Genomic DNA, 13,654 nt, shown 5'->3' with positions numbered 1-13,654 from the left:
AGTTTTCTATTTTTAATACATTTGCAAACATTTCTAAAAAACCTTTCTTCGTCATTATGGGGTATTGTGTGTAAATTGAGGGGGGAAGGGGTGTTATAATACATTTTAGAATACGGCTGTAAGGTAACAAATTGTGTAAAAAGTGAAGGGGTCTGAATACTTTCTATACACATGTACATATTTTTATACACAGGCCAGCATAGTATCAATGTGGAGCGGCTCTGTATTTATGTCCCTGTTGCTCACCCCATCACTGTCTGGTAATGGGCGGATGGTAATTTGGGCTCAGTGTCCTACTATGTGTTAATGGGCTTGCTGGGAGGCAGACGGCCATTCCGGCTTGCTGTGTGTGTGTTACACAGATGTGTATGTCATGTGGAGCTCTGTGCTGCTTGCTCTCTCCTGTGTGGGAGTAAATCACTACTTTTTGTTACTCCTTTTTTCTTTTAAAAAGGCATTTCATTAAACTCTCCTCTGTACACATACAGGCACACATCAACACACACATGCTGCCCCTCCCACCTTCGATGCTAGGGTTAAGTCAAGCTACATTGAAGTCATGTGGGTGGGAGGATGTTTTCTAAAGGAAAGGAGAAAAGCATTTGAACTGGAGGCAGGCCGCTACATAACTAGTGGGGAGGGTAAAGTATAGTAGCCAGACTGATGTCTGCATGCTCCTTAGTGTGGGAGTCTGCTTGTCTTCCCACAGCATGTCATCCGCAGCATTGTGTATGAGACAACTAAACACCAAGGAAAGGCTGGGGCTAAATGTCAGGGCACTTCCATCTGGTACAAGGTTAACTGCTGAGGAAAAACAACGCTTGGCAAGATGTGAGGTTGTGTGATGAATGGAGGACTGGATCAAGAAATGGATTGCAGTATAAAACAGACTCTGTTCTCTATGAAACCACCCCCTTTCCAATACTAATTTGGTTTCTATCTTTGTTGTATTGTCAGAGAACAACCTAGGTCAACAGTTCAGGTTAATAGCTGACAATCAGTGTACTGTATATTCATTTGCAAACAAAGAGGCCATCACAGATTATTGAAGAGGACACCATAGATAGAGTTATGTCTATTAACACACTTGAATTCTACAGTGTTTGGCTTCCTTAATGTGATAATAAAGATTGCTTTTCTGCAGCATGTAATGATGGTTATTGGAATAAAACATGAATGGCTACAGAGAACCTCAGTGAGGTCCCTGAAGCATCAAGGTCTGCTGCTAGTTTCTCCAGTGCCATTGTCAACTGCCTCCATGAGAACAGGAGATCTAGGGGGAAGGTCCCTCCTGAGATGATGTGGTGGAGGGCGTGAGAGAGTTGCTGCCAACCAATTAGGCTTGTTTCTGTTTGCTTGGTCTCCGGGGGTGGACATGCAACAGGCAAACAGAAGAACACCTGTACCACACGCACATCTACACACACACACATGAACATACTCCGAAAACAGAATGTTATACAGAATAATATAGACCACTGAAAGGGTCATAACCCTTGACCCAGAGAACATAACCTTTAATATGCATCCGGGTGTATGTGTGTAGAATGGAGAAAGCTCCCCCATGACTTTGTATTCTGTGGTCATTCATAATGGCTCTGTCAAATGTCATGCTCAGTGTGTGTGTGTGTGTGTGTGTGCGTGACCATGAATATCCACAGTCATGTTTAAGGGTTCTCCATGATAACAGCCTACATGTCAGCCTATGGGTTCTTATCTTCTTCCCACAGTGGGTCCTACTGTATCTCCCACCAGCAAGACGTTACAAATGTACTTTTAAGAATCAATTCTCCCCGGAAGCCGAGAAACATACACTACATGACCAAAAGTATGTGGACACCTGCTCATTGAACATCTCATTCCAGAATCATGGGCATTAATATGGAGTTGGTCCCTCCTTTTGCAGCTATAACAACTCTTCTGGGAAGGCTTTCCACTAGATGTTGGAACATTGCTGTGGGGACTTGCTTCCATTCAGCCACTAGAGCATTAGTGAGGTCGGGCACTGATGTTAGGCGATAAGGCTGACTCGCAGTCAGATTTCAATTTTTCCCAAAGGTGTTTGATGGGGTTGAGGTCAGGGCTCTGTGCAGGCCAGTCCAGTTCTTCCACACTGATCTCAAGTAACCATTTCTGTATGGACCTCGCTTTGTGCATGTGGGCATTGTCATGCTGAAACAGGAAAAGGCCTTCTCCAAACTATTGCCACAAAGTTGGAGGCAAAAAATAATCTAGAATGCCATTGTATGCTGTAGCGTTAAGATTTCCCTTCACTGGAACTAAGGGGCCTAGACCATGAAAAACATCCCTAGTCCATTATTCCTCTTCCACCAAACTTTACAGTTGGCACTATGCATTGGGGCAGGTAGCGTTCTCCTGGCATCAGCAAACCCAGATTTGTCCATCGGACTGCCAGATGGTGAAGTGTGATTTATCACTCCAGAGAACCCGTTTCCACTGCCCCAGAGTCCAATGGCGGCGAGCTTTACACCACTCCAGCCGTCACTTGGCATTGCGCGACCCATTTCATGAGATCCCAATGAACAGTTATTGTGCTGACATTGGTTCCAGAGGCAGTTTGGAACTCGGTAGTGAGTGTTGCAACTGAGGACAGACGATTTTTGCGAGCTGTGCGCTCCTGCACTCGCCAGTCCTATTCTGTGAGCTTGTGTGGCCTACCACTTTACGTCTGAGCCATTGTTGCTCTAAAACGTTTTCCCTTCACAATAACAGCACTTACAGTTGACCGGGGCAGCTCTAGAGGGAAGAAATTTGACGAACTGACTTGTTGGGAAAGGTGGTATCCTATGACAGTGCCACATTGAAAGTCACTGAGCTCTACAGCAAGGCCATCCTTCTGCCAATGTTAGTCTATGGATTGCATGGCTGCGCAATGTTTGTCTATGGAGATTGCATGGCTGTGTGCTAGGTTTGATACACCTGTCAGGAACAGGTGTGGCTGAAATAGCCAAATCCACTCATTTGAAGAGGTGTCCACAACATTTGCATATAAATGTCTAAGTAGTTCATGAAGTTTGAATATACAGTGTGTCTTTATCTGTGCTAGAATAGTCTGAGATGTTAAGTTTTACTCTATTTTGGAATGGAGATGGGGTATGCTGCCCTGTCGTTCCCAGCTCTCTGTTATAGTTGGTACTATTGGTCTGCCTGAGTAGTGTTAATATAGAGCTGAGGAAGAAGGAAGTGCTTTGTGGATCTCTTTGTAGCTTATACAGTAAGTGTCTATATGGCAAAACCAAATGATTTGGTCAGCTTTGAAACAGATTCTTCCCCTTCAGAGATCCTTCTGTTTAGTCAGGGAAGTGTGTGTGTGTGTGTGTGTGCGTGTGCTATTCCACTGACATCTACTCTTTATCAGTACATTTGCGTTCCTGTACCAGTCCTTCTGTGTCGGACCCAGGATGGAATTACTTATATTGTTGGTCTTTCTGTTTGTGTGTGTGCTGTTCTTATTGAGTCTGTCTGTATCAGTCTATACTTTTAAGGTTTGTGCTTTGTATTATTTGTGTATTCCAGATATAGTCGCTGAACATTGAACACTTCCTCGTTGGTAATGGACTTGTTCAGTGCTGCCAAACATTGTCTCCATCATTACCAGCTCTCCTGAGTCTAATTATTGTGCATTTGAGAATATGTCAAAAGCACCCTGTCTGTTACACAATGAACAAACTAGACTGTAGTGGAGGCATTATAATCACCAATTTTTTTTCCATGTTTCTAAAACAATGACATCTCTCGAGTGAATGAGAAAGTGCCCATTTCTTTCAGACAGCAGTTTGGAGTCACGCTTCTCACTTGTTTATAGGCACGACATGGCTTTCACCTCTATAAGTGATTATTAAAGAGTTTGACAACCCTGTTTGTAAGCTTTCAAATGACATCAAACCCAGCTGTTTATCTTTTTTCAGTGATGAAACATGGATGTCTCATGGTAGGGTGGGTATACAAAAGGGGTCAACTTTGAGCACATTTATCTCCTGAATGTTTTGGCATTTATGTCAAGCAAGTCACTTTCTGACCACTTCTACCATGGGCAAACATGCATGGAATGTTTCGTTCAAATCAAAAGTGGGGCAGTCAGAAAGTTATAGAATTCATATAGAACTACCCTTATGCCAAAATGCTCAGTCTGTCAGCTCCACGTTTTACATTATTGAAGTTAGAAAACTTGGAAATGTACCACTCTGACTTGCTGATCAATCCTCTCTCATCATCCACAGAACAGATATCTGGTTCATCTGTAATGCTGTGATCACAGTGCTGCTCCCATTGTTCCTCTCCTACATCTCCCATGACCGCTCTCTCTAACACATGATGAGAGCTTGCCTATCAGCACAGCCATTCCAGAACAGAATCACTGATAGACTGGTAATGCTAACATTAAAGAGGAGAGATTCAAAGTGGAGCTCTAACCTGGTCAGACTTTATTTACATCCCTATTACACATACTTACTAGAGAATGTCATGGTGACAGGTGGTACTTTTTGAATCTGATTTGAAATCATTACAAATGGTATCATGTGCACATTTTTGAATGAATCACCAAGGAACTGATAGGTATTTATTAGGCAAGGATAATGTCATTGAATTGTGATGATGTCGTTTGAAATACTGACTCTTTCTTGATTTTCTCCCTCTAGGTGGAGCGGATCATGGACAAGCGGCGCAACAAGAAGGGCAAGTGGGAGTACCTGATCCGGTGGAAGGGTTACGGCAGCAAGGAGGACACCTGGGAGCCCGAGCACCACCTGCTGCACTGTGAGGAGTTCATCGACGGCCTGCATCTGCACACCCAACACAAACAACCCAAACCTCCCAAGCTGCCCGCCGGGACGGCTGGGGGACCAGGGAGGCCGGGAGGGCCACCAGGGGGAGTTGGACCACACCTCCTATCCGCCCGTCCTCCCGCCCCAGACACCCCGAGAGCACGAGCAGAGGCACGTAAGAAGAAAAGGACTGGTGTTAGTCCAGGGGCCGGGGTTAATCCTGGTGCAGGAGTAAGGGAGGGCATAGGTTTGGGGGTTGGTACTGGAGCTTCTCAGAAGCAGAAGAAGGTGAGCGGAGGAGGAGGAGGGGGGGGGAAGCATGTTTCTCCACACAGGATGACCAAAGCTATGCCGTACAAGGCTCCTCCGGGGGGACTGCAGTTTGTGCCCCCGGTAAGGGCCCCTCATAACGGACTACAGAACGGAGAGATGGACCCTGTCCTGTACAGGGCAGCAGCCAGGACACACAGACTGACCCATGACACGGTAGAGAGGGTGATGGGGGGTGTGGAGACCACCGGGACACCACTGGTCAATGAACTAGGTAAGTGCCGCGCTCTGAATGGTAGATATACACCTTATTATAGATAGCAGGGTCATGAGTTTGTCCTGGACAATGACCTGGCCAGAAAACATTTGTGCCACTAGCTATTGATTGAATGAACATGTGCAGGGATCTCTAGGATTTCTAGTAGGATTGATAGACAGAGGGATAGACGGAACATTTACATCACAGCTTGAGGTGATGCTGGTTTGTTCAGTCAGCTTGCTATCTTGCCAATATGCCAGCCAGTAGGCTTACATAATAGCCCAGTGGAAATTACATTGTTATATTGTTGTTGTCATTTTTCGTTTTCACTCAATTCCGATTCAATGTAGTTTTGTTCTCTATTGAATTACAGTGATTCCAGCGGGATGGGAACATTTGAGATGGAAACGCGTTGTATCCTGGACAGTTAGCTACATGCCATAGTGGATTTGGTAAACCAGGTTGTATCTCTGCATTGTACCAGATGTAGATGAGACAGCCAGAGGATGCCTCTGTAACCTATAGTTGAATTCATGCTCTGAGGTCCTTATGGTTCAGTATTGTACTACTGAGAGTGGTGATAAGGACAGTGAATTTCACTCCCGGGTCACAGTCCAAGACTAGCCTCATTGAGTTAATGATTATATTTATAAAGTCTTTTCCACCTCTGCCAGGGTCAAATCACAATGTGTGGCGGCTGTTTGTCATCACATTGATAGTTAGATTCTTCGACATTTGTCTTGATAGACTGGGTGTTTGTCAGTGGTAGTATTTTATGATTTTGTTTTAGTCCAATACCCAAGCAAATCAGTGCCAGGTGGCAAATTTAACACATTACAGCATACTGATGATATACTGAAAGCAGTTAATGGCCACATTACCACAGTGTGTTACACTTTACAACACAGTACTATTGTACACCTCATATTTATGTTAGGTGTGAATCATGTTCTGTAAAGCATTTTATTGTTGCTGTTAGTTCTCTATTAGCACTCAGGATAAGCTGGAGCACTTCGCCACGGTAGAGCTGTGAAGAGGTTGAATAATGTTCGCTTATCTGACTAGAACAAGACATGGAAAGTCACTCCATTGATCAAATCAAATGTATTTATATAGCCCTTCGTACATCAGCTGATATCTCAAAGTGCTGTACAGAAACCCAGCCTGAAATCCCAAACAGGAAGCAATGCAGGTGTAGAAGCGCAGTGGCTAGGAAAAACTCCCTAGAAAGGCCAAAACCTAGGAAGAAACCTAGAGAGGAATCAGGCTATGAGGGGTGGACCAGTCCTCTTCTGGCTGTGCCGGGTGGAGATTATAACAGAACATGGCCAAGATGTTCAAATGTTCATAGATGACCAGCATGGTCAAATAATAATAATCACAGTAGTTGTCGAGGGTGCAGCAAGTCAGCACCTCAGGAGTAAATGTCAGTTGGCTTTTCATAGCCGATCATTAAGAGTATCTCTACCACTCCTGCTGTCTCTAGAGAGTTGAAAACAGCATGTCTGGGACAGGTAACACGTCCGGTGAACAGGTCAGGATTCCATAGCCGCAGGCAGAACAGTTGAAACTGGAGCAGCAGCACGGCGAGGTGGACTGGGGACAGCAAGGAGTCATCATGCCAGGTAGTCCTGAGGCATGGTCCTAGGGCTCAGGTCCTCCGAGAGAAAGAGAGAATTCGAGAGAGCATACTTAAATTCACACAGGACACCGGATAAGACAGAAGTACTCCAGATATAACAAACTGACCCTAGCCCCCCGACACATAAACTACTGCAGCATAAATACTGGAGGCTGAGACAGGAGGGGTCAGGAGACACTGTGGCCCCATCCGATCATACCCCCAGACAGGGCCAAACAGGAAGGATATAACCCCACCCACTTTGCCAAAGCACAGCCCCCACACCACTTTTTTATATATTTTTTAATTTTACCTTTATTTAACCAGGCAAGTCAGTTAAGAACAAATTCTTATTTTCAGTGACGGCCTAGGAACAGTGGGTTAACTGCCTGTTCAGGGGCAGAACGACAGATTTTGTACCTTGTCAGCTCAGGGGTTTTTGAACTTGCAACCTTCCGGTTACAAGTCCAATGCTCTAACCACTAGGCTACTCTGCCGCCCCACTAGTGGGATATCTTCAACCACCAACTTACCATCCTGAAACAAGGCCGAGTATAGCCCACAAAGATCTCCGCCACGGCACAACCCAAGGGGGGCGACAACCCAGACAGGAAGATCACATCAGTGACTCAACCCACTCAAGTGACTCACCCCCCCCTAGGGACAGCATGAAAGAGCACCAGTAAGCCAGTGACTCAGCCCCTGTAATAGGGTTAGAGGCAGAGAATCCCAGTGGAGAGAGGGGAACCGGCCAGGCAGAGACGGCAAGGGTGGTTCGTTGCTCCAGTGCCTTTCCGTTCACCTTCACACTCCTTGGCCAGACTACACTCAATCATATGACCCACTGAAGAGATGAGTCTTCAGTAAAGACTTAAAGGTTGAGACTGAGTCTGCGTCTCTCACATGGTTAGGCTGACCATTCCATAAAAATGGAGCTCTATAGAAGAAAACCCTGCCTCCATCTGTTTGCTTAGAAATTCTAGGGACAATTAGGAGGCCTGCGTCTTGTGACCGTAGCGTACGTGTAGGTATGTACGGCAGGACCAAATCAGAAAGATAGGTAGGAGCAAGCCCATGTAATGCTTTGTAGGTTAGCAGTAAAACCTTGAAATCAGCCCTTGCCTTAACAGGAGGAAGCCAGTGTAGGGAGGCTAGCACTGGAGTAATATGATCACATTTTTGGGGTTCTAGTCAGGATTCTAGCAGCCGTATTTAGCACTTCCTTATGTCTGAAACACATGCTTCTATCGAGGGCGATTTTGGGGCTTCACCATGTTTCATTGAAATGTACAGCTGTGTGTCATCCGCATACCAGTGAAAGTTAACATTATGTTTTCGAATGACATCCCCAAGAGGTAAAATATATAGTGAAAACAATAGTGGTCCTAAAACGGAACCTTGAGGAACACCGAAATGTACAGTTGATTTGTCAGAGGACAAACCATTCACCGAGACAAACTGATATCTTTCCGACAGATAAGATCTAAACCAGGCCAGAACTTGTCTGTGTAGACCAATTTGGTTTCCAATCTCTCCAAAAGAATGTGGTGATCGATGGTATCAAAAGCAGCACTTAAAGTCTAGGAGCACGAGGACAGATGCAGAGCCTTGGTCTGATGCCATTAAATTGTCATTTACCACCTTCACAAGTGCAGTCTCAGTGCTATGATGGGGTCTAAAACCAGACTGAAGCATTTCGTATACATTGTTTGTCTTCAGGAATGCAGTGTTGCTGCTCAACAGCTTTTTAAAAAAAAATTGCGTCAAACATACGAAGAAAAGCCAAAAGCAGGCATGCTTGTATTACACTTGAACAGTGATTTTTGCAGGGCACATATTTGTCTGAAACCCTTGTAAAAAGCATAAAAAATCTGTGTTTCCACAGATGATTATTGTTTTCCAATCCAGAGTCACTTAGACCCCAGCTGAAAGACACAGCAATGGGCTCATAAATGTGACCTGTTTCAGGAAGCTAGGCTTATGTCGTACGTCACTACTTCGCAGGAGAGGCATTTGAATGTAATTGTTTTATTTTTATAAAATTCATTTTTTGACACAAATGCCTTCTGGATTATGTGATCTTTCATGTGTCTTAATAACAAACTTGTAAGCCATGCGTAAATAGAAATACAATAGTTAAATTACGAGCCTAGTTGGTTTAGCCACAGAAAAAGGCAGGAACCTGCCCGCTAGCCATGATTGGCTGAAATAATGGCTGGGCTTGACATGCAGAGAGATGAGTTTGGATTGGTCTGCCATGTAGCGTGCTTCTGTCTATAACATGAGCTGCTAAGTATGTGAAGATAATCCTTGGAGAACTGAAAAAGTGTTGCTACTAGAGGTCGACCTATTAATTAGGGCCGATTTTTAATTAGGGCTGATTTCAAGTTTTCATAACAATCGGTAATCTGCATTTTTCGACGCCGATTATGGCCGATTACATTGCAATCCACGAGGAGACTGTGTGGCAGGCACCTGTTACGCGAGTGCAGCAAGAAGCCACGGTAAGTTGTTAGCTAGCATTAAACTTATCTTATGAAAAACAATCAATCTTAGCATAATCACTAGTTAACTACACATGGTTGATGATATTACTAGTTTATCTAGCTTGTCCTGCGTTGCATATAATCAATGCGGTGCCTGTTAATTTATCATCGAATCACAGCCTACTTCAACTTCACCAAAAGGGTGACAATTTAACAAAAGAGTATTCGTGAAAAAAAGCACAATCGTTGAACAAATGTACCTAACCATAAACATCAATTAATTTCTTAAAATCAATTCACAAGTATATATTTTTTAAACCTGCATATTTAGTTAAAATAAATTAATGTTAGCCAGTTAATATTAACTGCAGAGTCAGGGTATATGCAGCAGTTTGGGCCGCCTGGCTACATAATTATGACATAACATTGAAGGTTCTGCAATGCAACAGCAATATTTAGATGGTTCCGTATTTCACTGAAAGAATAAACATTTTGTCTTCAAAATGATAGTTTCTGGATTTGACCATATTAATGACCTAAGGCTCGTATTTCTGTGTGTTTATTTTATTATAATTAAGTCTATGATTTGATATTTGATAGAGCAGTCTGACTGACCGTTGGTAGGCAGCAGCACGCTCATGAGCATTCATTCAAACTAGAGGTCAACCGATTAATCGGAATGGCCGATTAGTTAGGGCCGATTTCAAGTTTTCATAACAGTCGGTAATCATTCTTGGACACCGATTGTGGCCGATTACATTGCACTCCACGAGGAGACTGCGTGGCAGGCTGACTACCTGTTATGCGAGTGCAGCAAGGAGCCAAGGTAAGGTGCTAGCTAGCATTAAACTTATCTTATAAAAACAATCAATCTTCACATAATCACTAGTTAACTACACATGGTTGATGATATTACTAGTTTATCTAGCTTGTCTTGGGTTGCATATAATCGATGCAGTGCCTTTTATTTATCAATTTATCATTGAATCACAGCCTACTTCGCCGAACGGGTGATTTAACCTCTCTGGGATATGTGGGACGCTAGCGCCAAAAGCCAGTGAAAATGCAGTGCGCCAAATTCAAATAAATTACTATAAATATCAAACATTCATGAAATCACACATGTAAGATACCAAATTAAAGCTACACGTGAATCCAGCCAACGTGTCAGATTTCAAAAAGGCTTTCTGGCGAAAGCAAACAATTCTATTATCTGAGGGTAGCACCTCCGTAAACAAAGACAGAAAACATATTTCAACCCTGCAGGCGCGACACAAAACTCAAACAGTTTTAGAAACTTCAGTGTTTTCTATCCAAATATACTAATAATATGCATATCTAATCTTCTGGGGACGAGTAGCAGGCAGTTGAATTTGGGCATGCATTTCATCCGGACGTGAAAATACTGCCCCCTGTCAACAAGAAGTTAACAAGCGCATTCGCGAAAAAAGCATTGTCGATGCACCAATGTGTACCTAACCATAAACATCAATGCCTTTCTTAAAATCAATACACTAGCATATATTTTTAAACCTGCATATTTAGTTAATATTGCCTGCTATCATGAATTTATTTTAACTAGGGTAATTGTGTCACTTCTCTTGCGTTCTGTGCAAGCAGAGTCAGGGTATATGCAGCAGCTTGGGCCGCCTGGCTCATTGCAAACTGTGTGAAGACCATTTCTTCCTAACAAACACCGGAATTAATTTGCCAGAATTGTACATAATTATGACATAACATTGAAGGTTGTGCAATGTAACAGCAATATTTAGACTGATGGATTCCACCCATTACATAAAATATGGAACGGTTCCGTATTTCACTGAAAGAATAAACGTTTTGTTTTCGTAATGATAGTTTCCGGATTTTACCATATTAATGACCTAAGGTTCGTATTTCTGTGTGTTATTATAATTAGTCTATGATTCGATAAAGCAGTCTGACTGAGTGGTGGTAGGCAGCAGCAGGCTCATAAGCATTCATTCAAACAGCACTTTCCTGCATTTGCCAGCAGCTCTTTGCTGAGCTTCAGGCATTGCGCTGTTTATGACTTCAAGCCTATAAATTCCCGAGATTAGGCTGGCAATACTAAAGTACCTATTAGAACATCCAATAGTCAAAGGTATATGAAATACAAATGGTATAGAGAGAAATAGTCCTATAATAACTACAACCTAAAACTTCTTACCTGGGAATATTGACGACTCATGTTAAAAGGAACCACCAGCTTTCATATGTTCTCATGTTCTGAGCAAGGAACTTAAACGTTAGCTTTTTCATATGGCACATATTGCACTTTTACTTTCTTCAACACTGTTTTTGTATTATTTAACCAAATTGAACATGTTTCATTATTTATTTGAGACTAAATTTATGTTATTTATGTATTATATTAAGTTAAAATAAAAGTGTTAATTCAGTATTGTTGTAATTGTCATTATTATTACAAATAGATATATATAAAAATCGGTTTCAGCTTTTTTTGGTCCTCTAATTATCGGTATCGGCGTTGAAAAATCATAATCGGTCGACCTCTAGTTGCTACTGCTCAAAACAACATTTCTGCGCTGAATTTATCAGGTGCTATCGACAAAGATCAGTGGGAAAAAGTTGTGATGGACTACTTTCTGCACACGGTCAGTGTGAACTGGAGTGACTTGACACAACGCAGACCAAATGAGTTGTACAAACAAAACAGAAACACAGGACAACTTATTTAGTCAGCTGAAGGGATTCCCAGAATGCTTTGAAGAATTCATCCATGTTTACGGGTAAGAGTCTAGCTACATTTTCAGATATTATACTTTTCTAATTTTGTCAAAAAAGTTATTTTCATTGCAAGTGAACTGTTAGCTAGCGAACATTAGCTTGCTGGCTCGCTGGCTAATGTTGCGTGTATGATCTGTGTAGTAATATTATTTGTATCTCAGAAAGCCTTTTGCATTGCTAGTTATAGCCTAATGTTAGCTAAATAGCTAACAATGAACCTAACGTGAACTAACTCACTTTTGTACATTGCGCTGGTCCGTACAATTTACCTTATTTTAACGCCCCAAAAACGTAATACTTCCAGATCAACTGTAATACCAATACCATTGTAAAGAACAACTTCTCCTCTTTCCAACAAAATCAATGACGAGACCTTCATGATGCCCATCTTTGCATGATTCAAGAGGGCAATGAGCTCCGTCTGTTTAAAAAAAAAGGGTCGGGTGGGGAAGCGAAACCTGCTGCGTGATAGTGAGAAGGTGAGATGTCGTGTGGGGAAGCGAAACCTGCTGCGTGATAGTGAGAAGGAGAGATGTCGTGTGGGGAAGCGAAACCTGCTGCGTGATAGTGAGAAGGTGAGATGTCGTGTGGGGAAGCGAAACCTGCTGCGTGATAGTGAGAAGGTGAGATGTCGTGTGGGGAAGCGAAACCTGCTGCGTGATAGTGAGAAGGTGAGATGTCGTGTGGGGAAGCGAAACCTGCTGCGTGATAGAAGGTGAGATGACGTGTGGGGAAGCGAAACCTGCTGCGTGATAGTGAGAAGGTGAGATGACGTGTGGGGAAGCGAAACCTGCTGCGTGATAGTGAGAAGGTGAGATGTCGTGTGGGGAAGCGAAACCTGCTGCGTGATAGTGAGAAGGTGAGATGTCGTGTGGGGAAGCGAAACCTGCTGCGTGATAGTGAGAAGGAGAGATGTCGTGTGGGGAAGCGAAACCTGCTGCGTGATAGTGAGAAGGTGAGATATCGTGTGGGGAAGCGAAACCTGCTGCGTGATAGTGAGAAGGTGAGATGTCGTGTGGGGAATCGAAACCTGCTGCGTGATAGTGAGAAGGTGAGATGTCGTGTGGGGAAGCGAAACCTGCTGCGTGATAGTGAGAAGGAGAGATGTCGTGTGGGGAAGCGAAACCTGCTGCGTGATAGTGAGAAGGTGAGATGTCGTGTGGGGAAGCGAAACCTGCTGCGTGATAGTGAGAAGGAGAGATGTCGTGTGGGGAAGCGAAACCTGCTGCGTGATAGTGAGAAGGTGAGATGTCGTGTGGGGAAGCGAAACCTGCTGCGTGATAGTGAGAAGGTGAGATGTCGTGTGGGGAAGCGAAACCTGCTGCGTGATAGAAGGTGAGATGACGTGTGGGGAAGCGAAACCTGCTGCGTGATAGTGAGAAGGTGAGATGACGTGTGGGGAAGCGAAACCTGCTGCGTGATAGTGAGAAGGTGAGATGTCGTGTGGGAAGCGAAACCTGCT

The 13,654-nt window shown here is 43.5% G+C and overlaps 1 protein-coding gene across 1 annotated transcript in view; it reads left to right on the top strand.

The window, feature by feature from the left end:
- Nucleotides 1–13,654, top strand: part of LOC115113684 (chromodomain Y-like protein 2) — a 47,199-nt gene that overhangs the window by 6,202 nt on the left and 27,343 nt on the right. Inside the window, exon 2 of the mRNA XM_029641613.2 lies at nucleotides 4,662–5,331. Within this exon, the coding sequence (XP_029497473.1) occupies nucleotides 4,662–5,331 (670 nt within the window). The remainder of the gene's footprint in view (nucleotides 1–4,661; nucleotides 5,332–13,654) is intronic.

The sequence above is a fragment of the Oncorhynchus nerka genome, linkage group LG28 (assembly GCF_034236695.1).
Source record: "Oncorhynchus nerka isolate Pitt River linkage group LG28, Oner_Uvic_2.0, whole genome shotgun sequence".
Classification (NCBI taxonomy): Eukaryota; Metazoa; Chordata; class Actinopteri; order Salmoniformes; family Salmonidae; genus Oncorhynchus; species Oncorhynchus nerka.
This window is presented reverse-complemented; position numbering and strand designations above follow the sequence as displayed.